The sequence below is a fragment of the Phascolarctos cinereus genome, unplaced genomic scaffold (genome assembly GCF_003287225.1).
Source record: "Phascolarctos cinereus isolate Bilbo 61053 unplaced genomic scaffold, phaCin_HiC Scaffold_3;HRSCAF=262, whole genome shotgun sequence".
Taxonomy (NCBI): Eukaryota; Metazoa; Chordata; class Mammalia; order Diprotodontia; family Phascolarctidae; genus Phascolarctos; species Phascolarctos cinereus.
Window position 1 is genome coordinate 115,471,747 of NW_027555736.1, and position 26,277 is coordinate 115,498,023.

The window sequence follows — 26,277 nt, forward strand, 5'->3', positions numbered from 1 at the left end:
AATGAATGTTGGGTCCCTCCAATTATTTCGACAATACTGCCCCCAAAACCCACCAAAAAACAAAGACAATTTTAGACTTCCTTCTTTGGAACTGCCTTCAAAGATAGTTTATAACCATAGAAGAAAATTATTGCTGATTATAGTCAGGCCTCATTTCAGATCCCTAAGTGTATTAACAATTCGATGTACCTGATTTATCAGACTTGGATCCAAATGATTTTTGGCTGTTTCCAAAAGTAAAATCCAACTTCAAAAGGTGCAAATTTGCCTCTGCTGAGACAATTCAAAAGAATATGCCACATGAATTAAAGACATTCTCAAAAGAGGTGTTCCAAAAATGATGTGAGGAATGGTAGCGACTTGAATTAGGTGTATAGCTTCCCAATGGGATTATTTTAATTCATTTACCTCATAGGGGATTATACTCTTTACAAAATTAGTCTCATTAACTAAATCACACTTTGTATAAATCAAAAACAGAGAATGACTCCTCAATAGGTCCTTCTTTTGCTTCAGGTGGAGAGAGCAAATCTATTACAATCTACGTTTTTCACCTTTGGCCTCTCCAAAGTTACCAAAAAGGGAATTAGCTATGTGGATAGTACTTACTCTGAAAGTATTTACCAGAAGTGGTTTAAGATGAGCCACATGCTCTAAAGACATACAAAAAACTTATCAAGTATCCTTTAGTAGCTAATCACAAAAAACTGGTCACTTTTTTATGTAGTACTTTGAGAAATGATAAGAAGTTGCCACAGTTCACTAATCTCCAACAGCTATATTGCCATATAAAAATCAGACTTGACCTTAGACTCATATTTACACTTAGAAAACAGGTTTGTGAAATTTACTTCTATTTCTAGAATTCTCCATTCATTTCTAGAAGTTCTGGAAATTTTAAGTACTAGAGATATCAATTCTATTCATTTCAAAAAGTACTGATTGAGGACTGCTTAGTTACATGGAATAAGGAATAAACTGTCTAGAGGTCCTGGGTCAAATAACTGATACAAAATTGATTTAACTGCTACATGATTCTAAACCTAAGAAAAAGACAAAAATTAATTAAAAGACAACTAAAAAATAAGTTATTTTAATAAAAATAAAATTTAAATTATCTTTCTAACAGCTGAACATTCAGACACATGTATGCATGTGTGTACACATGTGTGCACATATACAAAAAACTGACATAAGGAAAGAATTTGGAACTAAACATGTTGGCAAGCAGGGAACACTGAGTAAAATGTCAAAAGTAAATACAGAAAATAGGGAAATTAAATGTAATTTCAAGTGGTTTGAAGTTTTCTAGTTTTGAAAATTTATGGCACTATTAATAAGGAATTGGCCTATTTTTACCTAATATTACTGAAAGAAGCAGAAGCTTCAGTATGAACAGAGAAAAAACCCTTAAAAAGTTAATTGTTTAAATTTAAAGGAATAAGGCTCTTATGAGTCATTACAAAAACAAAACACTACTTTTATTCATTATAGTGACATTTTTAAGTTAAATTTTTGAAGGCAGAAAAAAACTGGTCATTTTACATATGTGTAGCTAATGACATTTCTTCATAAGACATATACTGGATAATATTTTGGTTTTTTTTTTAAACAATAGCTTCTAATTGTCAACTTAACAGCATGTAAGACAATGTATAAAATGAACATCAGTGTTATAAGCATTCCCAGCCACACCACCCTGGAATTAGAAATCTACAGACAAGATTGTCATTAAATTTTCATTCAATCCTAGTGTAAACTATACATACATACATAACTGAAACTATACATAACTGAAATCCATCAAAGTTGAATCCAGAAGTATCGCTATTGTATAATTAAAGAAGCCTAAGGCCTATATATTCATGTAACTAAATAAATGGTCTTCCAATGTTCTATTAATTAATCTCATAATTATAGTAATTAATGAATCAATTTTTTTAAAAAAAAGAGCTATAGAGTACTGTAAGAGTCTAGGGATTTTTGTTTGTTTTTAAACATGGTACCTTGACATACCTAGCTCAATTATTACATAATCCTGGAATAATGATGCTTTAACGTTGAAAATTTCCAGGGAGAAAACTTTAAAAGTGTTAAAATACATCTCTTAATCTAGACAGAGACCATACCATAGTTTTGAACTATATGAAAACTACTCAACAATTCAAGAAAATTATTTGATACCTTAAGTTTTAAGATCAATTTATTCACTTCTTTTTGCTCCTATTAGATGACAATGAGAAGACAGTAAGGCATTTATTTCCCTTGGTACTGGATACAGGTCTGCAGCAGCCCTGTGGTTTTAGCTCTATTCTAGTAAAGTCCATGGGTGGGACAATACGAACTGTGAGAGTCAGGAGCTCTCTGAAATTTAACCTGGCCTGGGATCACCCTGGCATCTGGAATTTCTCTGGATAATCAAGTTCTTCATCGGGTAAGGGATTTTGGATGAAATGGGAGGTGAAAAATCTACTAGTCAGCAATTCTGATAAAAACTCTAGAAGCTGAAACTAATAGTTAAAAAGAAGTCTGCATAAATATTAATTATATTATCAAATTTTGATTAAATAACATGCAGCTGTTTATCAAGCAACCAATCCTCCAAAGTAAGCATTAGCATGTTTATTATACCAATTTTCAGATAAGGAAACTGAGTCTTGAAGAAATAAAGTTGCTTGCTTCAGGTCAAACAGTACGTGGCAAAAATGGAATTCAAAATTAGGCCTTCTGACAATTATTCCTATCTATTATCAATGTGGTCATTATTTCATTTAACATTTTGGCTCTTCACTGGCATAAATAAGGATGATGCATTTTCTTTTGTCTATATTATACTGAATGTATAAACAAATTGGCATTTCATAACTACTGGTGCACACGTACTAAAACAGGTATGATGAGTAGCGTGTTGAGTTTTAAAATTTGTACCATTCACTTGGCAAGTAATCATATACTAACACCCTGTCACATAATTTCTTTTTAAGTTTTCTTGAGTTTCTGTCTTTCCAACTAAAATGTAAGATTCTCAAGGCAAGGACAGTATCTTCTACTTTTTTGTATCCTGTGCAGAGCCTCATACATATCAAGTGCCAAATATTTGTTGATTAGTATTATTATTATCTGATTTATTAATCCATACCTACCTTGGAAAAGCATCAAAGCAGTATGTTTTCCTAGTGTCAGGAAAAGCCACTCGTAGACCAGACATCAAAGGGGAATGGAGGATTACAGCTGCACATTCATATCGAGATGCCAAATCTACTGTAGGGACAGTTCCAATACTTTGACCATACAGGATAATGTTCTCTGGACTTACACCATACCTGAAATTTTTTTTTTAAAGTTTAAGTTAATGGTAAGAAGAACAAAACACCCTACCCCCCATCCATCAAATTCACAGACATAACCACTTATGCCCACAAATTGCATCAAATTCACAAGATCAATTCACAAGACTGCGTTTACCTATTCCCTGGCCATCTGCTGGAACTAACCCACCACTTTTCCAGTTCCGAAAGTTATTTTTAAATCAGCTTTGCCCCTCTTCCTAGAAAAGGAGAGTCAATCTACCCGTCTACAGCCACACTCATCGTTCCTATCACTTTCTGGATCAAAGTGTCTCTCTCTAGCCACCATTACCTCCGTATGCTGTCTGCCTCTTGCCCTTTTCATTACTATCTCTAGCAATTAGCACAGTGCTTAATAAGCACTTAATAAATGACTTTAAAATTCATTTTAAGCAACAATGAAGTTTATGATAAACAGAAACATGGTGAAAATGTGTTTTTAGTTCTATTTCAACTAAAATGAAATCTTAAATATACTGCAAAAATCAGAGACACAATGTCTTTTTAAGACTCTTTCAACAAAACAAATGCATTCCAAATTCCACTCAATCTCTCCTTTACATTTTCCAAAATAATAATAAACATCTCTAAAACAAAATAATAAAGGATAATAGCAAGTCTAACATACTGCTTTCCATGGTGGACTTTTAATAAAATACTAATATAACAATCATTTGTTAAGTAAAAGTGAAACAGATGTTTTTTGAAAACAGAAGTCATGTGCCCTTACCAAATCCAGATCCTTCAACCCTGTACACATGCTTGTCTGCTCAACTAAATTGCAACTGCTTGAGGAGAGGGACCATGCCATTTACTACTTTGGTACCACCCTAAGACACTTAATGTAGTGCTAAATATATAATAGGTGTTTAACAAATAATTGCAATGACTTGCCAACCCTCTCTGAGGCAGGGAATCCCAATTTCTACCCCAGAACTGTACGACAACAGTAGGTTCCCTTAGGCTTTTGGGGGGGAAAATAGGGATTCAATATTTGTAAATAGGAAGCAATATTTTGTCCTTATACCCTGGAGATAGTGTAGTTAGTTGCACATCCTATGCTGTGAAATTACAGAAGCTAGGGTTTCCTTCTTGCGGCAATGCTATCTCCAGGTACAGAAAGGGACCACGTTCCCTACAAGACATAAAATTTTTTGCCAATATTAAAGATTTTAGACTCTACCAATATAAATAAGTTAAGTTTTCCCTTTATTCTCTGCCACCAAAGAAACTATGATAATTATTTAGCATTCGCAAGGCAATTTTCCCTTTTCAGCTCAATTACCTAATATTATCACCTTGCATGGAATTTTCTTCCTCTTGTTCTTTACAATCACTGAATGTCAGAGCTAGAAATGAGCTGAAAGATCATGCAATCCTCATTTTACAAATGAGGATTGAGGCCTCAAACTGTGAATCAATTTTCCTAAACCACATAACTGATGGTGGCAAAGCTGGGATTATAATCCAATTCTCACTGTATTTAGTATTCTTTCTACTGTTCCTCTGAATGCCCTTTTGTTTATCCAAGTCAATAAATTCACAAGCTGAGTGAACGAAAGAACTAATATGCAGAGTCATATTTGCGTTACAAGGCAAGGCACTTTTTCTCCCACTTTCTTCCTCTATTTCCTTTCCTCATAATATTGACAGGCTCTATTGTGAGGTTTTTTTTTAATAAGCTAGTCTGGGAACTTTAAAAAATAATAAATTGCATTGTTTTAAGGGGAAATATATTCTGTGATACTTTGTGGCTTGGTGAAACAAGTGTTCATTCCTTTCCTTTCATCACTGTGTAAGAAGGGAACACAGCAGCTTTTACTTTCTGAGATAGAACAACACCTGCTTCCAATGCAGGCCACCCAATTCTTATGCATAGTATAAGACTTTGTAAAATACATTCTCTCAAATTAATCAATCAAGACTATTTCATTAGGGGAAAAAAAACCAAATCATATCTTCCAGACAAGTGATTTCAATTTGTTTTAATATAATTTAGATCAAATACACATGAATAACATTTTAATGTCAAAAGCACAATATTTAAACTTTTCTATCTAAACTAATGCTAATTAGGGAGGAATTTTTTAGTAATATATTAGAAAACTACTAAAAAAAACCTACTCAAATCTAATTTAAAATGGATTTACCTTGTCATGTATAATAAGTGTTTTCTGTTTGCACATGGTTAGTTTTAATTTAAAATTTTAAGATGAAATGCCCATGCAGTAAAAGGCAGACAGAAGTTTGACCTCTATGTTAAGAAAAGGATTTTCCTTAGCATTATTTCTAAATTATTCCTATACTAGTAGTACGGTCTACAATTACTCCACAAAATACCTGCCTAGTTAAAGCACGAGAACCCTCCCAGGCACTGGAAATGTTTCCTAGACATTATACAATTGCAGGTAACCCTATGGAAAACGCAGAAGTCTATTTTTAGAAGCAAAATCAAGAAAGGCAGATTTGAAATAAGGCAATATCAATAACTGTTTCCCAAGACCTCATTCTGTTGCTTTGCTTTACTTGTAATGAACAACTTTCACATTGGTAACACAGGTAATTATTCAGAAAAAAATTGTATCTGTATACGTTTGAATAGTTGGCCACATTACATTTTTGGTTTTTTTCCTACATCAGAGGACAAAGGAACACTTCACCCATGAGTCATACATACTATCTTTTTTTAAAAAACTATCAATGATGCCACTTCCAAATATAACCTGCCACCTAACACTTCCATTTCAATCTTCCTTCTAACAAAGGAATAAAAAAAAACAGCTAAGCAAAACCTACTATCATATCTAATAACATACTCTCATTCTGCACCATTGGCCCTTACACTTTCAATGAGAGGGAGCTGCATCTCCTTCCCTCTTTTTTTGGGGCCACACTGGCTCATTATAATTATAAAGAATTAGGTTTCATTTTATATTGTCTCATGATTTACATTATTGCAGTCACTCTTCATATGTGTTTCCTAGTTCTGCTTACTTTAACATTGGCCCCCTCTCCTCCAACCTCTTCAAAAAGAGATGGCAAACACTGATTCTGCTCAGCCATGGGAAGGTAAGGGGAGAGGGGTTGGGACAAAAAGATGGGAAGTTGCAGAGGGGGCTAGAGGGGAAATAACTTTTGTGAATGAGGGAAAGGCAATCAGAAACCCAAAGGGGCCCTCACACTATGCTAGGAGACTGAGGATGCTTAGTTTTTGGAGTCTGTACGAAGAAGGAAATCAGAATTAAGCTACTAGAGATATAACAGAAAGGAAGAAAAATCAGAAAACCAAGAGATAAAGGCTGGATATAAACCAACTCTCAATTAGATAAAACAAAAAGAAGGAAAAATGAATAAAAAATCTAAGAGAGGCCAGAACATAACAAACAACTACTATGCTATAAAGGAAAAGAAACAAAAAATTCCTGATGAAAATAAAGCTCCACGGACTCTCCAGAGATCATAAAACAACAGAAACTTCAGAAGAGTTCAGAAGAGGAAAAACATTTTAAATCAGAGCTCTCAGTGCAGAATTAAAGAAGTCAAAGAAGTTAGAAAAAATGAGAAAACACTATGCGGAGCAAATGACATCTGGAACAAAAACAAAATCAAAAGTAGAAGGAAATTTGGCAGAAGTGCAAAAAGCAACAACTTAGCTAAAGCAATTGATGACAGGATGTGCAAAGATTACAATGATCATAGGTCTTCCAGAAGAACATGATAAATCCCCAAACTTGAATATCTACAATTGGAATTAATGTAAGAAAATTGCCCAGAACTTTTGAATAGACAACAAAATATGGATAGAATCCACAGATCGACATTTAAGAAAATCCCATGCTTAAGAATCCAATGAACTACTTTACTAAATTTCACAATTTCTGTAACATAACATTTTGCAAGCAGTCAAAAGAAAAATATTTAGCTATTAAGTAAGGCAGGAAGAAGGAGGAAACAAACAATATTAAGCACTAAATAAGTGCCAGGAATTGTGATAAGCACTGGAGAAACAAACATAAGCAAAAAAGAGTCTGTACTCAAGGAACCTACATTCTAATGGGGAAAGACAAGACACAAAAGGAATTTGAAAAGCAGAGTCCTTGGGAGTAGAGGAGGAAACCCGCCTGTGCCTCTCCAACAAAAGGTAAGCTCCTGGAAGAAATAACCATTGGAAGAAGGGGTTGGGCCTTACAGAGGACTATTCAAGGCGAGAAAACTAAAGGATAGTTGGATTTTCCAGGGTCCCAGACCAAGGGAAAAGCCAGGATGAAAAAGTGGCAGAGGCTTGGTTTTGAAGCCCAAAGCCAGGAGGGAAAGGAAGGCTGTCACATGGGACCTCCAAGAGAAGTTCATTACTGAAAACACCATATAGGAAAGACAATTAGAGGATCATTCAAAACACTGAAGAATAGAATGGAGGAATAAAGCTAAGGGACTCAAGCTGCAATCCAAAAATAATGTATTCTACAAAGGTGAATCTAACTATTAATGAAAAATAGTAGGCCCTTCAACAAAAGAGGAATTTGAGGCAGTCCTGTGAAAAAACTCAGAGGTGAGGAGAATATTTTGACTTACTGGCCAGAGAAACAAAAGAAAACAAAATACAATTATCAAGGAAAAAAACTAAGTAGTATAAACAGTTCTCTTGTGTTTACAGACAATTTAAAAAAGAGAGAAGCTGAACGAGGAGGAAGGAAAGAACACACATAAAGATCACTGGGGAGAAAAAGGACCAGATACAGATTTAAGGGGAATTTATAGAATCAAAAGAAAGGAAGAAGAACTGATTTGTATACTTTGTATTAAATCTCATACCCCTGTATAAGAAAATCAGTATATTTTGCAGAAGCGTTAACACAGCAGGAAATGTCACAAACAGGGAGAAGGAAGGTATGAGAAAGGGGGGCATTGGGAACAGACTTCCAACCAGTCCACAGGCATAGCAATTTTCAACAAGAGTGATGGCTGTAGGTGAGTAAGATAAAACAATGGAGTACTGGGGTAAGGTGAATAGAAGGTTGCTTTTGCCCTTGAAGAGGAAAAGAAAGGGAACCTACTAATAATACTGGGGAAGAGAAGGTTTATGTCTATTAAGGAAATGGGGCCTGTTAATGAATTTTGTCTAAGGAATTTTTGAACACTAGGAAACCACTTTCTCTGAAAAAAAGGTTGTTCCCTCTGAGAACTGCATTCTACTCCAGAAAAAGGGATCAATCAATCAATCAATAAACATTTATTAAGTGCCTACTATGTTCCAAGCAATGTGCTAAGTGCTAGGGATACAGAAAAAGGTAAATGACAGTTCCTGCTCTCAAGGAGCTTACAACCTAGTGGGAGACAACATGTAAACAAATATATACAAAAGCAAGCTATATATAGGATAAGTGGGAAATAATTAACAGAGGGAAGGCACTAGATTTAAGAGGGGTTGGGAAAGGTTTCCAGTAAAAGATTTTGATTTGGACTTAAGCCAGGAAAGACAGTGGGTGGAGTTCCCGGCATGGGAGACAGCTAGCCCGGAGCTGAGAGATGAAACATCTTGTTCATAGAACAAGGCAGGAGATCAGTGCCTGATCTGGTGAGGAGTAAGAAGACTGGACAGGCAGCACAGGGCTAGCTTATAAAGGGCTTTGAATTCGAAACAGAGCAGGTTGTATTTGTTCCTAGAGGCAACAGGGAGATACTGGGAGTTTAATGAGTGGGGAAGTGACATAGTTGAACTTGGGTAAGTATGATGTATGAGTCCTCAAGAGCATTATGTATCCAGAGAAGAAGGGAGTACACAAAATTAAAGATCAGACAACCTGATCCCTAGAGTGGTGAATGATCATGGTAAGGTCATATGGGACACATGGTAATACCCACCATACAACATCGCTTCTATTTGATGCTGCCTACTTCCTGAATGAAACACAGAAGAGAAAAGGGGAAATGGGCTTGGCTCTACAAATTTAACATTATAGAAATTAATAGAGAAGGGTGTTCCAATTTGTTATCCCAAAAGTTCTACTCTCATGAGAGGTATAAAGAGAATAAAAAAGTAACAAATAAGGGTCTAGCTAATGAATTGGAGAACAAAATTTGGAACAGACTAGAAGAGGGAAATAAATCCTTCACAATTTGGCTTTATCTTACATCACCAGGCTTATTTTATGTTACTCTCTTTCACACATGCTCTATCTTCTAGTGCAAATTACCTGTTCACCCCACATATAGGAACATCGTATTTCCTATCTCTGTTCCTTTGTAGAGGCTGCTCCTCTGCTGGGGAGCATCCCCCTCTCTACCTCCATTTCATAGAATCCCCTTGCTCCTTTCAAAACTCAGCTCAAGTGCCACCTTACTCCTACAGGAAATCTGTCCTGATCCCCACCAACTGCTAGTGATCTCACTTCGAAAACTGCTTTGCATGTTGTTTTCTATGCACATGTTGTTCCTGCCCCTCTGCTGCTTCTCCCTCAACCTTACTCCAGGAGAACACAAGCTCCACAAAGGATACAGTCTGGCACATAATAGGTGTTTAGTAATGAATCCTTATGGATGAATAGAACCAAGTAAACTAAAATGTCTTGGAATGTAACCAACAGAGAGAAGGTAGTGGCACTACCCTGCACCAAAAGAGAAGAAGGACAGATAACTAAAAGATACATTTAAAAATTTTAATAAATTTAAGGAACTTAACATAGGTCAAAAGGAGGGGAAGGACACGCCTATGGGAATGAGCAGTGGGGATTAGTTCTTACACCAAAGTACTCTGAGCAAACTAATCACAGGGGCAAGGTTCTGATTTAAAAGAGGATAGGGATTAAAAACCCACATACAAGAAAGGAAAATGCAAGCCTAATAAACAGAAATGTAACTGTGAAGAGACTAAACAATCCAATAAAACAAAAGTGACAGAATGGATAAGAAAATAAAAACCAATGGTTTGCTGTTCACAAGAAACATGACACTAAATACCTGTGTGACCTTAGGAAAAGCGATCAATACCCTGGGCTTCAGATTCCTTATCTGGAAGAAATAGGATTGAATTCTAGCTCATTCTAGTTCTAAATTCATGATTCTATTATCAAAAAATAGACACTTACAAAATGAAAATGAAAGGCTGGAATGAAATTTATTGCGCATGAGGTGATTTCAAAAAAGCAGACTTCCAACTGCTTTATTAGCCAAACAACAAAAAAAATCACAACAAAACAGAGAAATTCCATTAAGCTCAAAGAAACCACAGGCGACATGCAATATCAATACCAAATGCATACGCAACAAATGGTATTACATGTAAATTAATAAAGTAAGAATCAACTGAATTTTAAAAGTCAACTGTAGCTGACTTTAGTGTTCCTCTCTCAAAAGTGGATAAATCTAAAGAAAGCTAAACAAAAAGAATATTAGAAACCAGAATAAACAACAGAAGTTACATGTGAAAGGTTTATGGTATTTTCTACAAAAGAACATTAAAGAATATACATATTTCTCAGTACCACATTATATATTTACCAAAAAAAAAAGCCCAAACATCATGTGACAGGATATAGAGCAATAAAAATCAAAATTAAAAAAAAGAAGAAACACTAAGCATATATGATTAAGATAGTTCTTGACAGAAAAGAACAGCAGCAAAAGATGAAGATGTATAGAAAGACTTAATGACAATCTGTGTAATGAATGATCCAAGGTACAAATCAAAGAAACAAATTAATAACTATGAAAATAATGACAAAAACAGCAAAATTTGGGGGATGCCAATAGAGCAGTCCTCGGAGGAAAAATATATCTGAAACCACAGATTAACAAAGTAAAAAGAAAGCATTAACGAACTAAACACAAACAAAGACAACAAAGGACTGACTCAAAAGAAGGGCAGAAATTACTAGGAAAATTAAAAGCTGGCTCTCTGAAAAGAATAACACAAAAATCAATACATCATTAGCTACCCTGATCAAAAGGAGGAAAATCAAATTAACAAAATAAAAGATGAATAAGATGGCAACAGGACAGATATAGAATAAAAATAATTATCATAACCTCAGAGGAATTACATGCTAACAAAGCTGGTAATACAGAGTAAATGAATTATTACCTACAAAAATATAAAACACTGAAATTAACAGAACATGGATATATTAACATATTTACATAAGCAACCTCAGAAAAAAAATCTGAACAAGTCACTAAGAAAAAATTCCCAGTTTAGAAGAACTTATTGGTGAATTCTATCAAGTGTTTAAAGAGTAATGAATACTTATGCTACATAAATTATTCTCAAAAATTAAGAAAACACTCTATTCATAAAAAGTAACAGGAAAGGAAAAAGTAGAGAAAATATTACCACTAATGAATTCTGATGCAAAAAATCTGAATAAAATCCCAGCAAAAATACGATAGCCACATATTTAAAAAATCATTGACTATGATTAAGTTGTGCCTATACTACAGATACAATGATGGTTCAACATCAGGAAAACTATTAACTAACAGTAAAAACAAAAATAACCAAGCCAATATATTGATAGTTGTAGGAAAAAATACAACTTTCACTTATGCTAAAAAAAAAAAACTACACGGAAGGGCTATAATTTAATATAATAAAAAAATATATATCTAAAAACAAAAGCCTACACTACATGCAATGGGGAAACTAGAAATTTTTCCAATAATCACAGGGATGAAGCTCTTTCTCCCCCTTCTTATTTTACTTTCATCCAGCAATAACAACAAGAAATTAAAGGCATAAACATTGGTAAAGAAGAGACAAGATTATCTCTGTTTGAAGACAATAAAGTTTACTTAGAAAACTCCAAAGAATAAGCAAAGAAATTGAGATAAGTTTCGATAAAAGAAGCAGGATACAAAATAAATCTACAAAAATCATCAGCATTCTAAACGTCAATCATAATAGAAAGGGAAATCATATTTAAAATACCTATAAAATGCATAAAATACCTGCTAGTCCAACTACCGAGACATACTCAAGACTTAGCAAGTTACAATTACAAAACATGCTTTTAAAAATGAAGAATGAAGTAAATAAAAGTACAAAGTAAAAATGAAGAATGAAATAAGTAACTGGAGAGATATTCACTGTCGTGGCTGGGCCATGTCAGAGTTAGAGTAGGGCTTCTTAAACTTTCCACTCACAAGCAACCCCTTTTTGTGTTTCATAGCATTCGCTGGCACTGCTTGAACATGACACCATGTGCAGTGCAAAGTACACATGCCGTGTGTTCAAAACCAAGCCTGCAGTGAAGCTGCGCAATACAACATGGGCAAAAGCGCTGCCAGAAACACCTCGGATTCCTTAAGCATTTGATTTTTAATTAATTTTTGGTCGCTGCACATTCAGGAACCTTTTACTGTTGCCAAATTTTTCACAACCCCTTATGGGGTTGTGACTCATTGTTTAAGAAGCACTGAAGGTACTACCCATCAAATTACAAAGGAGATATTTATTAGCATTTGACAGAATAACCAGAAAATTCATTTGGGGAAACAAGAGGTCTGAAATCTTAGGTAAAAAATCTCAAATAAAGGGTAAATAACATTTCTACATGTCAAATTATATTATTGAAAAATAATCATTAAAAACCGGTGCTGATTTAAAAAAAAAACAGAAGTAGATTAATGAAACAGACTAGATAAATGAGAATCAGAAACAATCAACATGTATCCCCAGGGCATGGCATAGCACATGGTAACTTTGTTTATTTGTTTTGTTATGACCTATGATTTCTGAGAAAACTCCCAGTTAATTCATATCAGCAGCTGTTCTGCGGCTACTCAGAGTCTTAGAGTTAGCTGCCTTAGAGCTGCAAAAGATCCAGGAGTGACTTGCCCAGAATCACTGAGCCAGTGTGTGTCAGAGAGAACTTGAACTCAGGTCTTTGTAACTCCTAAATCAACTCTATATCCAGCATACCACATTCTCTCACATTGACTAGAACATAGTAGGTGCATAATAAACACTTGTTGAATTGAATTGATGCACAAAAGGATGTCAAAACCTTCCAATGTGACCAGCTACACAAAGGCTTTTCCTGATTTTTCCATCTATTACCACACTCTGCTATTTGAAATTACCTTGTGTTTACTTTTCTACATGATGTATCCCACCATTCTGCCAATGAAATGTGAAGTCCTTGACAAAAAAGGCTGTTGTACCTCCAGTGTTTAGCACAGTGTACTGCACGTAGTAATTACTTAATCAATGTTTGCTGAATTTTTGTTATAAGCATGCTATTACTGAGGTGAAAGTTAGCATGAGAAGAAGGGGTAGAGAGCTGACCTCTGTCTGGATGACCTGGGTTTAAGTCCTGTCCCTAGAGAACTCTCTATGACTTTAAGGTGCAGAGCACGTAGCAATCCACATTACTGAAAGGAAGCAAAGAAAGAAGAGGGAAAAGGGGGGAGGGGGAGAAGGAGGGAGACAGACATATGAAATCTCAGGTCCAGTTAAAAAACAAAACAAAACCTGATCTTCTATTATACTATCCTCCACAAATGATGTACTTTGATGGTCCTCATGGCATATGCAGGTGACAAGACATTAGAGTTCTTAGTCAATATAGTATAAGGGCTGACAAGTTCTGTCATACAGAATATACTTCAAAATGGCTTCATTAAAATTAATCTCATTATGCAATGCATACACAAACTTTGAAAACTTGTACAGTATTAAATATTGTTAATAAAACTCCACAATCTCCCCAAATACTGTATTGGTGACTTATTTTTCTATTTCGAAATAATTATCTTTGATTTTATAAAGCATATTTCCTTTCAATTGCCAAAGCTATTGTAACATACTGGAGAATGTGGTATAGTAGAGAGAATAGGACTTGAAGCCAGGAAGATCTTGGCTCTGACACTTACTAGTTGTGTGCATATGGGTGGGTATCACTCAGCCTCTCTAAGTTTCAGTTTCATCAGCTGTCAAATGAAGAGTCTGGATTGGTGGTCTCTAAAATCCTATTCAGCTAATGATCATACTTAGTTTCAAAAGACTTCAGAATTGGAAAAGCCATCTTAAGGATTATCTACTTCCTACTTTTCGAGTCTTCTTATGCATTCCTTCTTTCCATGTACTCTATGGTCCTGCCATCCTGGCTTACTTGCTGTCCCTCCCATGTGACAATATATCTCTGTGCTTTTGCACTGGCTGTCATCCATGCCCAAAACACTTCACCTCTGCTTCTTAGAATGTATGGTTTCCTTTAAAACTCAGCTCAAATGCCTCTATAAGAAGCCAGTGGCCTCCCTCCTAAAACTATCTTGTATTTTTTAAATATATTCTGTAGAAATTACACACACACACACACACACACACACACACACACACACACACACACACAATCTCTCCCCCATCAGAGTATAAGCTCCTTGAGGGCAGGGACTAGCTTGCTTTTGTCTTTGTATCTTTTATGGCTTAGCACAATGACCAACACATAGTACATGCTTAATAAAAATTTTTAAAAAGCGAGGTGCTTTTAATGATTAATCCACTCCAATCCTCTCAATTTACATCTGATCATACTGAGGCCCAAAAGAGAGTGTGACTTTCTCAAGGTCACACAATTGTGAAGTAGCAAAGGTGGAATTTCAGCCCAGGTCCTCTGACTCCAAATCCAGTGATCTTCATGTGATCAACTGAGATAATACATTTAAAGGGTTGTACAAAATTTACAGTGATATGTGAATATCAATTATCATACTGTGAATCACTGTTTGGAGGAAAGGGGTACAAAGTCAGGGCAGAAAGCCAAGGCATTTTAATATCACTAGACTTTCCAGTTGAGCTTCAGTTACCTTAGTTTCTTTTAGCTTGTATCAATTAACATGATTCCAAGGAATTCCACCCAGAGGATCAAATATTTTCCCTTCTAGAAAGAGCTAAACTGTACCTTTTGCCAGATTAGCTCTGTGCCACGAAAAGGATCCTAGTTTCTAAGCCATCCGATAAAGCATCAATAAAATCCAATAAATTACTTTGTGACTTCATCATTTTAGCAGCTTAGCTTACATGTATAGATACACACACACCACTATATATTAGCTCATAACATCACACAGTTTGTATATCAATGCAGCACTAAAACTACATATATACTGAGATGCATCTGGTACTGTAGTCAGTCTTGAGGTCAAGGACTGGGTTCAAGTTTCTCCATTCCTTGCGATCCTTCCCCCAGCAATAATAAAAGACATGCACATGTGCGCACACACACACAAATATGCACGTCCACAGTGTGTGACCCTATGCAAGTTACTTTACCTCTTAATGCCTCAGGTAACTCTGAAATTTTTAACTGTGTAACAGCAAATATGCTTAAGGAATTCTCCTAATATTGCTTTAGAAAAGTTCAGGACCATTTTACATACAGGTAGAATAAGCAGCCACCTACCTGTTAAGATTAGAAGATTGCTAGGGCTCATTCCCACCAGAAAGTCTCTTTCACTGGCCTACCCACAATGCCTGAAATTGCATCATTAGAAATATACTCTTTGGGGTTACAGGTTGACTCCATTTCTAGATTCAATGCCTTAAATCAAACCACAGTAGGGTAAGAACCCCCACTGACAAAACTGAAATGAGGAGGTAAAGATCGTAGAGTTGATAAAAGTACAGGTCTTCATTTTAGGTAACATCAAATGATCAGAGGTGAAATGCAATGCTAGTAAAAAGTAAAAGTGGAAATTTTATTAAGGAATCATTCTTTGTTGGCAATAATAAGGTGGTTTTTTTTATTAGATTGTAAATTAATTCACAAACATAAGCACAAATGTTATTAAATCTTGGCTAAAAACCCTCTTCAAAGAAACAAAAAATAAAGGGATGGTTAAATTATAGTTTCATAATTGGTAATGGGAGGGCTTTAGATGTTCCTCCAAATGGCTATCTTTGGCCTTATTTATCTTTATATCCCTTCTAGAACCCTGTGGGTCCTGACACATAGTTTATAGTAAATACTGGATGAGCAAGTGAATAGAATAATGAATTAAGATAACAAAATATACCTAAGAACAAATTTACTTGCTTTACCAGTTATATATACTTGCCTGGCCTTGAGCTCATAATATATATTAAATCTCAAGATTTGTGAAAAGAAAGGAAATTTAAAGAACAAATGTGACTTCTGTTGATTATAAGTTTTAAAATAAATACCCAAATTAACTACAAAGGAAGATGCTATCTGCATCTAGAGGAAGAAATGACAAATAGAAGTCTGTATAGTGTAGTGTATACACATACACACACACACACATATAAACAAATACACACATTTTTGTCTAATGGTAGCCTTCTCCAGGGTGAGGGGGGGGTGGAGGGGAAGAAAGTTATATGATAACTTCATTTTATACATATGTGTGTATGTATATGTATATGTGTAGTATGTATGTATATATGTATGTATTTTTCCAAGGCAATTGGAGTTAAGTGACTTGCTGAGGGTCACACAGCTAGTAAGTGTCAAGTGTCTGGTCTGAGACCACATTTGAACTCAGGTCCTCCTGACTTCAGGGCCAGTGCTCTATCCACTGTGCCACCTAGCTTCCCCTAACTTCATTATATATTTAAAACGAAAAGTAAGTTGTATCATCCGGGTGATTTGCACATCACCACATACAACAGATTTGCAATTTCATGTGAAAAAAAAAATTTTTAATAAATAAATAACCTTTACTTGGAAGCCAATCAGCTGTGATGTATAGAATAAGCCCAAACCTGTGTACCCTATGTTGAACATCAATTAACAAGTAATTATGGAGCACAGTTTACCCCAACTGATTAGGTTTCTTAAAAACAACTAAAATCTTAACATTTTTTTCTATAACTCTCATGATGATTAACATAGTACTGAGTATACTGTAGTCCTACAATAAGTACCTTTAGTTGATTGTCTGATCTCTCTCCTTCCTGCTCCACTGTAACAGAAAACCAAGGCAAGCAACGTGGATGGCTATCTGAGCAGTGTTTTCCTTGTATCCTCTGACGCTGAAACAGCATGTAGAAGGAGCCAAGGGGCTAAATCACATGAGGACAATAAAGATGAAGCTAGCAATTTCTCCTCCATAGCAAAAAGATTAATATCCTAATTGATTTTCCCTCTTCTTTCACTTTTTTCCTCATGTTAATTTTTATCTTTTTTTATTCTCTTCATTACCTTTTACTACCACCTATCTTTTTTTCTATGCTCTGCTTAATAGCTTTCTCTTATTTTCTAATCCTCCTCCCCTTCTTCTCTCCATCTTTATTATTGAAATCAAGCATCTATTTTTCACATACCAAAAACCCTGTTCTCTCTGTATGATATGTCATGAAAAATTTTAACTTTAGGAGATAATGACATAATGTTGGAAAACTGGCAAAACAAAGACAGTAAATTACTTTTAAATGACATTCTATAGATTCAAGAGACATACCCTGAATTATGGGCACTAAGATGGAAGTAGAAATTTTGATAAGATTCTCCTACATACATGTAGCGAACAGCTTGCTCTATACCAAATGTTTTCTTGGACACTTTTGGTTGTTATATCCATCCTCTATCCTCCCACTTACTAGGTTGGCTGGACCTAAAAAGAGTGTTTTACAACACAACCTCGATATAGCCATATAAATTTGGAATTGTTCCACAAAATGACACACTGAAGAAACCAGAATAGGGAAAGAAAGAATTCAACATAAATCAAGAAAATGACCAATAATGTAATCACTATAGTAATACTAACAGTACAAGAACCAAGTTCTATATCCAGACTCCAAACTGGTCAAATCAATTCTTTTGCCCTCTTAGACCTGGGTCATATTAGCTATGTGATTGAAGGGGCAGAAATGCAAACTTTGTTCAGAATGTACAGATAGGTAGGTCTCTTAATTACAAAGAAGTAATCTATTAGGTAGGATGCTTTAATTCAATTCAGCAAACACTTTTAAAGCACCTACTACGTCCAGTGATTTATCCTACATTCTGGAGGGACATGGAATTGTATCTAATTTGTAAAACAAAATCATTTCTCTGTACAACCTCCAAGAATTTGGCCTTCATCACAATTTATACCGGATCCGGATACCCCAGTAAATTCCAGCTGGATTGAAACCATCTATCATAGAAAGAATTCCAGAAAAAAGGGGAAGAAAATGGAATGAAGTATGTCTCAATTACATAGGGGGGAAAGAATTTTTTAATTCAACAATTGGAAGGAATTTGGGGTAGAAAGATGGCTATCTGGACTATGTTACAATAAAATGTTCTAGAGAAAAATAATTAAAATTAAAATAACAGGCTGGAAAAATATTTGAGTACATATGGCAGATATGAATTTGACCTATAAAATGGATAAAGAACTATTTAAAAGTCACAATAATAATTCACAGTTATTAAAAGATAAATGGTCAGAGAACAGTGTAAGTAATCTTCAAAAAAGGAGATACAAACTGTCAATAATTACTTTTTTAAAATGCTCAACCTCACTGATAAGCCAAGAGATTCAAATTTAAAACAGGTACCACCTCACACCCATCAAACCAGCATAAATAAGTAAAAGCAATGAAACTCACTGCGGCGGGATTGTGGAGAAACAGGTACATTCATTCATTGCTGGTGGAATTTGCAAACTTGTAGAATCTTTTTGGAGAGGAATCTGGCAGTACGCAGTAAAAGTTATAAAAATAATCATACACCCTTTGACCCAATAATTCCATTGTTGGTAAAATACCCTGAAAGTGTTATCAAAAACAAAAACAAAAAGAGATATCTGTTCAGACTGTCATAGCAGCATTATAAATAATTGCAAAAAACTGGAAGCAAACTAAATATCCAACGATTAGGAAATAATTAAATAAATTGTAGTCTATTAATGGGATATGATAATGCAGTTAAGACTAACAAGTATGAGGAATACAAAGAATTCTGGAAATAATGAAAACCAAAAAAGCAGAACTAGGGGAATGGAATATACACTAAGTTCACAGGAGAAAAAGTACATGAGAATGAAAGGGTAAAGAATTTTGATGGAAAAATTGAGGAAGTGATTACAATGTGATAGTTTATGCATTAAAGTTAATTTAAATATAAACAGTTAAGCAATTTTGGTTGTGCTCAATGTTAAGTTTCTAATCAAACATTTCATCAAAACAAGTAAAAAATCATAATGCTTTAAAAATAATTTAGCCCTTCAAAAACCCCATTAAGAGAAGATACTCAACCATTTCACCTTCAGGTGTTCCAACCTCCTAGGTTCCTAACTTTTCTCGGGCGGCTGCATTTATCATACGACTCTAAAGCTCTGGGGTAAAAGTGCATTTCGTGTCAAAACTGATTAACGGGCTCTTGATAGACACATAGTGTAGTACAAAACCACACACGGGAACCTAAAACTCAAAGTCCCCCTGAGGATTACAGAATTCTTCTCAGATAATTAATACAGTATTAATCAGCTTCACGTCATTGCTGGCATAATCTATTTTAATTTACTCTTCAAAAGATTTATACACAACACATGAGATTCCTTCATGATGAAGTGAGCCTTCACACAACATGCCTCACTCCAGGCTTTAAGGACTCCTTTATCGTTTATTGATTAAACTTATTTATTTCTCTTCAGCAGTTCTTAAGAACTCAGATCAGTGCCTACTAATGTTGACAACCACAGCAGCCTGCCAAGGGAAAACTTTTTTTTTCTTTTTTCAAATTGATTTAGCTTCAGGAGTAGGATGGAAAGAAGAGGATTTAGGACAAGGGAAGATGTAAAGAAATGGAACAATCCATCAAATATCACTTACTATAAAATAAGGATAAGCACCAAGAAATGTTATGAAACTGTTATGACTACCATGGTTCCTCAAAACACTTTGATTATGAAATATAACCAAGATAAGCACTGCATTGTTATTAGTCCTATAGGGTACAGGTGATATACAATATATGTATCAGTGTTCTAAAATTCTTTAAGTCATTACACATTTATTTCGCTCTTATTGTGTGAAGAGAACTGTACTGGGAACTGAGAGGTAGGAACATACAAAAGAAATGGAAAACTAAATTCTTACCCTTAAAGATCTGAAAATCTAAAGGTATAGAACATGTATGCATAGAAAACATTTTAAGAAAGAACATTTATAAAACAATGTGATTTTAAATGAACACTGTACAGTTCATATAAGGGAAAAAGGATAAGAAGTAGATTGCTTATTGGAAAAATGTGGCTTATAACAGGGAAGAATAAGAAGAGAGGGGCAAGCAGGGTCAGGTAAAAGTTCTCTTGATCTGTGGATCATCCTCTCAAAAAAAAAAGGGACTTCCTTACTCTATTCTCCCCTTTCAAATAAAATGCAAGATTAACTCTACTAATTTAGATTGGAGCTGGAGAAAAAACAGAACTGGAAAGGCCAAGTTGTACACCCAGTCACATTATCATCATTGACAAAGTCTGGATTAGAATTCACATCTTTTAATCCTTTGACTCCCCAGTCACTGTTCCTTTCATTAAATAATAAGATGCCAATGATTTAATTGAAATAAAAACTATGTTTTGGTACATTTATGCAGGCAACAGTACAAGAAACAGGGTACAGAATACTTGAAAGATGCAGCTACCTTCCTTCAAGCACACTGAAATATAATGCAGAGTTACGAGAGTCCAATTACCAATGATATTATTTTGCTTCATAATTTTCAAATCTCTAAGACTGCTACAATATATAAAGCAACCCCACTTGCCTGAGAAATTAGGAAGGTGATGATTCTAGAGGCCTTGGAACCAAAGACTCCTATTTATTACTAAAGAATTGACTGGGCATATCCATTGATAACTTCATGGTATAATCAGATACTGAAAACCATAATCATATTTATTAATATCTAATAATGGCAATAAACTAATAAGTGATATTAACTTATAGTAGTTAAAATTTCCATGAGGAACAAGAGAATAAGCTATTCTTAGATTACATATCAAACACCAATCACCTCTTAGTGAAATGGCTTGTAATAATAAACCCAAGTATTCACAATCTAAGATTTACAGATATTAACTACTCAAATAAAGTGGCTTCATCTAATAAAAATGGTATGTCTAATCACAGAACTGATTTGGTTCGGACTTTTATGATATGAAATTATGCATGGAATCTCTTATGACTAAAGGAAAACATTTCTCCAAAACATACTATGCTATTGAATGAAAATCTATATAAATCAAATTTATCTCAAGTAACACTGTAGAGGCATCATGGGACAAGGGGACACAGTGCAGGATTTGGAGATAGGAAGAACTGGGTTCAAATCCTACCTCAGACACTAGCTGTGTGAACTTGGGCAAATAAGCTAATCTCTGTGCCTCAGTTTCCTATTAAATAAAAGGGTTATACCTGATGACCTTCTGAGGTTCCTTGTAGTTCTGAATATATTATACTATGTATGAATCATAGTATCATGTTTGAGGTTTTTTCTCATTAAAAATTCAGCATTAATTCACTGAAGATTTACTCAGTGCACACTACTTTTTAGGCTACTATGCTAAACATACAGAGAGATACAAAGATAAATTTAAAAGTCCTTAATCTCAAGGACCTTTCAAAATAGCAAATATGTAATACAGTATAAGGAGTGATGGGCTTGGAGTCAGAAGAACTATGAGAAAGCAGAATCCAAAGCTTAAGATTCTTGTCTCAGCAACCTCATTTATGAGACTTCAATTCCCTAGCTCCTCTAACTTACCTAAGTCTATGGAAGAAAGTAGGGGCCTGCCACACCAATCAAGGACTGTGAAGGGAGTTCAGCCTGGCCCTGCCACAATATGCAGCAGGGATGAAGGGCCTGGACTTGAATCAGGACTACAGGAAGAGCTAGCAATCAGTGGATGACACCTCCAACTTGACACCCTCAACAAGGCCTAGAATGCTAAAGAGGTAGGAGAGATCTTGGCCCTGGATTAATGCCCCAATTTCAAGACTACAACAGGGTATCTTAAGCAAGTGAGGAACATGATCTCAATTCCACTAACCCATCTTGAGAATGCAAGAAAAGATTAGAACTATGTCCAGGATTCCAAGCTCTGTCAAGGATATGACTCTATACCTTTGTGAATATGACCAAAACTACTGGAGAAGACAGGACCAAAAAAAGCTATTCTCAAACAGGGTGACTGGTTACCTTACTCCGAATAGAGAGCTCACAGTGGCTGCTTGCAAGCCTCCACTCCTGATTCTGTATTGAAGCACAGGAGTAACAGTAACTCCAGCAGTTGAAAAACACCAGAAGTATCCAAGAAACGGTATGGAGAGGGTCCTTCACCAACTATTCCAAGTGTAGAGAAGAAAACTACTAATACAATGAAAGAAATATTATGGGCTGAGAACACCCTAAAGTTTCAGAATAATTTTGCAATAATTAGCAGAACCCCAGAAAAAAAATTCATCGTCCACAAGAACGCTTAAGAGAGTATAGAAGAAACTGAGTTGAAACAAATAATAAAGAATTAGTGATCTTAAGAAAAATGTTAGAATAAACAGCTTAAAACAGAAAATGAAAAACTTTACCCAAGTAATAGAAACCTTCTTTCATAAAACCATTCTATATGTCCCCCTCCTATATCCACCAATAGAATTATTGCTTTCCAGTATCCTATGATTTCCCCATCCCCTAATGGAACTCTCTTATGCCAAATAAACATAGTCAAGCAAAACCCATCAACATATTGCCCATGTCTGAAAATGAATGGCTTATTTTTACCCATTTCCACTACTCCTTTGTAACCAAATAATTATGAACCAGGAGTCTATGAGTCTAAGAGGGGCAGAACAGAAACAAAAGAGGGAGGAGGGATAGAAATTAGGCAATAGAGAACAGGAACTCAAACTAATGGCTATGGACACAAGCAGAGACAGTGGAAAACAATGAATCAGGGATACATACAGCAAGATTAGGCAATGTGAGTAAAACACCTAGGAAAAGAGATTAGTCAACAAAGGTTTAGAAAAGAAAAAAGAATCAGTAAGTACACAACATCAACAGTAAAAAGCAACTTGATACTTTACTAACATTTGTCTTAAAGATTCCCTACTTATTTCCTATCAAGCAAAAGGAGTGGCCAAAAAATGCGGATAGACCTGAGATCACAAGTGACATTGCTTAGATGGAGAGGAGAGTAAAGGTTTAGAAATATAGGGGAGTTCCTGAAAGTATTTCATGCTTCTTCCCCTTCCTCCTTCCAACCTGTTCCCACCCTATCTGTATCTTTAGCACATTTGGGCAGTGCTTATATATAGCACGTTTTTTCCTTAGTAAAAAGCTCAGCTACCATATCTGGCAGAGGTTCAGAGCACTATTAATTTCTGTTCTTAGATGCCAGACTCCATCAGTGCTCAGATTCAATATGGCAGGAGGGGCTCTAGATAAGTTTGGAATTAAAATTCAAATCTATAAAAATTGACTCAAAATAATAGAATAGATTTTTCCTTATATTTTTGTATTTTTTCCTTATTTGAAGCATACACTGTGTCTATAGCACAGAAGATGTATTGCTTACAATCTATGGGGCTGGTGATATTTATCATGTTATGTTCAATATCTTTCACAGGTAAAGACCCTTCTCTACCAACCTTGAGAATCTTGTACATATAGGTGATAGGTAAAGCTATTAAGAATGGGCAAGTTCAATGTGAGTGATAATGTTAAGTAGAGTAGAACAATGTAACCAAGTAAGCTTTTCTTGAAATACTGGTCAAGTTACAGGGGAAGTTACAGTCTTTGCACAACTAAAATGAAACATAAGGTGGTCATTAATCAAATAGCCAAGCTAATCAAGAAAGTTGACTATAGGTCATCAGAAAGATCCCTTATGAGAACTGATTGATAGAATGGGATGAGAAAGGACAGGAGGCCAGGGATCTGTCCAGACAGAAGTAAAAGATCCCATATCTGTCCAGAGAGGAGATGAGAAATAAGTGATATGTCAGCAAGACTGCCTTGGAGAAGTATGTTCTAATTATAAGATGGTGTTTTTTTGATCCTTAAGAAGAACAGAAAAAAACTGTCCAGGGAATAAGGAGGGAAGATCTATGTTTCCAATACAGGTCCTTCGGACAGTAAACATGTTCCTTGTAAATTCATACACATACTTTGAGTGAGTTAGCACCTTCAAATTGCAAATAGGGTGTTCAATATGTTTAAATCTTCTTGCTTCAGTCTCTGTTTCCTATGTATGAATATCAGCTGGTTCCATGTTAACGTAAAGATAAACCCTAAAAACAAGCACTGTAATACAGTAGATTTTATAATTCATTCAGTCACCTATTTGGGAATTCATGGCTTTTATTCTTGAAACTTATACTTACCCAGAAAATTATTATGTTACCAGTCGAATGGTGTACAGGTTGACCTACACAACTTTATGTTTTGACAAATAATAACAATAGTTTAGAGCTAATCTCAGAGAGTAGTTTAGAGGCCTGAGTACCAAGGAGCACACATACAGAGCAGGAGACGGGTTAAAGATGCATAATGGTGGTGAGAGTGAAAAGAATCATGGCATACAATCAAACACATTCTGGGGAGTTTTAAACATTAATAACATGAAGGATTTCACACATGAAGTAGAAAAGGAAGAGGAATTCCTTATCAATATTGAATTTCTCTAGATTCTTCATTTTGTGATGGTATTACACCAATTTCAATCAGTCTGAAAGGAAGAAGGATTCTCTTTAATGGTGAGATTTCACAGATGCTCCAATTCCCAGATGACACTAGACTGAATAGAGCCTCAACGAGCTTCATAGCCACTCAAAAAAAAAGATTGGTCTACATAAGAAAAACCAAGTAAATGAAGTATATTCATACAACATATTCACACAACATGCTATTCAAGTGGTCCTTAAGAGTCAATACTTCAGTACCTATATCTTGAATAGACATTGCAGATAGATTACAAACTGGGCCCATAAATGAATAGGAGGAAGAGAGTGGACTGTATCACATCTGCAAAATTATGCAATACTTTCAATGATCCTGAGTCCACCACAAAAATTCATTTTCTAAACACAAATATACTCCTAACAGAGAGATACTGTGGCACAGTAGACAGAACCAGATTTGAAGTCAGAAAAACTTGAGTTCAATTCTCACTTCTAACAAATGCTGACTGTGTAGACCAGGGCAAGTCCTTCAGCCTCTCAGTGTCTCAGGAAATTCTAAGACTATGAATTGCTTAACATAGTAGCTGCTGATCCAGCATTAGTGGAGAGAATTTCTGTACTAGGAACTCCTTACACTAATGAATTCAAAAGACCACTTGGAATGAACTCCTCTTCCAAAGGAAAAAAAAATTCTAATGATTATTTATGGCTGTGAATGATGGAAAATCACAATCTCAGACTAATAAAAATTACAAACAGCAATACCATGATGCACAGTAAATGTAAGGAGGCTGTACTATATTATCAATGACATATAAAAAGTGGCATAAGATTCATCATTTAGGAGAGAGTTTCTTCACCTGGGGACTGTGAACTTTGTTATTGTTGCTGTTTTAAATTTGATAACTGTGTTTTCATATAATTTATATCCTTTGTAATTCTATTAATTTTATTTGCTAAATTTTTAAAAATTTAAAAACATCATTCTGATAAGGGGCCCACAGGCTTCAGGTTCAGATTGCCAAAGTGGCCCATGATACAAAAAGCTTAAGACCCCTGATCTAAGACATGTATGTTCAGGAGAGAAGGCAGGCCAGCCTTGTAATGACTTATGGATTACAGATGCACCAAAAGTGAGATAATAATACCAACTGATAATAATTTTTTTAATCAACTGATATTAAAAGAACCAGAGTTAAACCTTCAATGCAAAAGTAGAAGCTCTAGCAGCAGCTAGGTGGTGCAGTGGATAGAGCACCAGCCCTGGATTCAGGAGGACCTGAGTTCAAATCTGGCCTC

General features: G+C 35.2%; 1 protein-coding gene across 3 annotated transcripts in view; it reads right to left on the reverse strand.

The window, feature by feature from the left end:
- Positions 1-26,277, reverse strand: part of ABHD17C (abhydrolase domain containing 17C, depalmitoylase) — a 61,460-nt gene that overhangs the window by 1,804 nt on the left and 33,379 nt on the right. The window contains exons 2-4 of one of the 3 annotated variants that reach the window (XM_020965884.2): positions 18,904-19,062; positions 3,144-3,323; positions 190-273 (exon numbers count right to left, since the gene is read on the reverse strand). In XM_020965884.2, coding sequence (XP_020821543.1) covers positions 198-273; positions 3,144-3,323; positions 18,904-19,062 — 415 coding nt within the window. In that variant the 3' untranslated portion in view covers positions 190-197. The remainder of the gene's footprint in view (positions 1-189; positions 274-3,143; positions 3,324-18,903; positions 19,063-26,277) is intronic. The other 2 variants (XM_020965901.2, XM_020965909.2) reach the window with 2 other exon arrangements.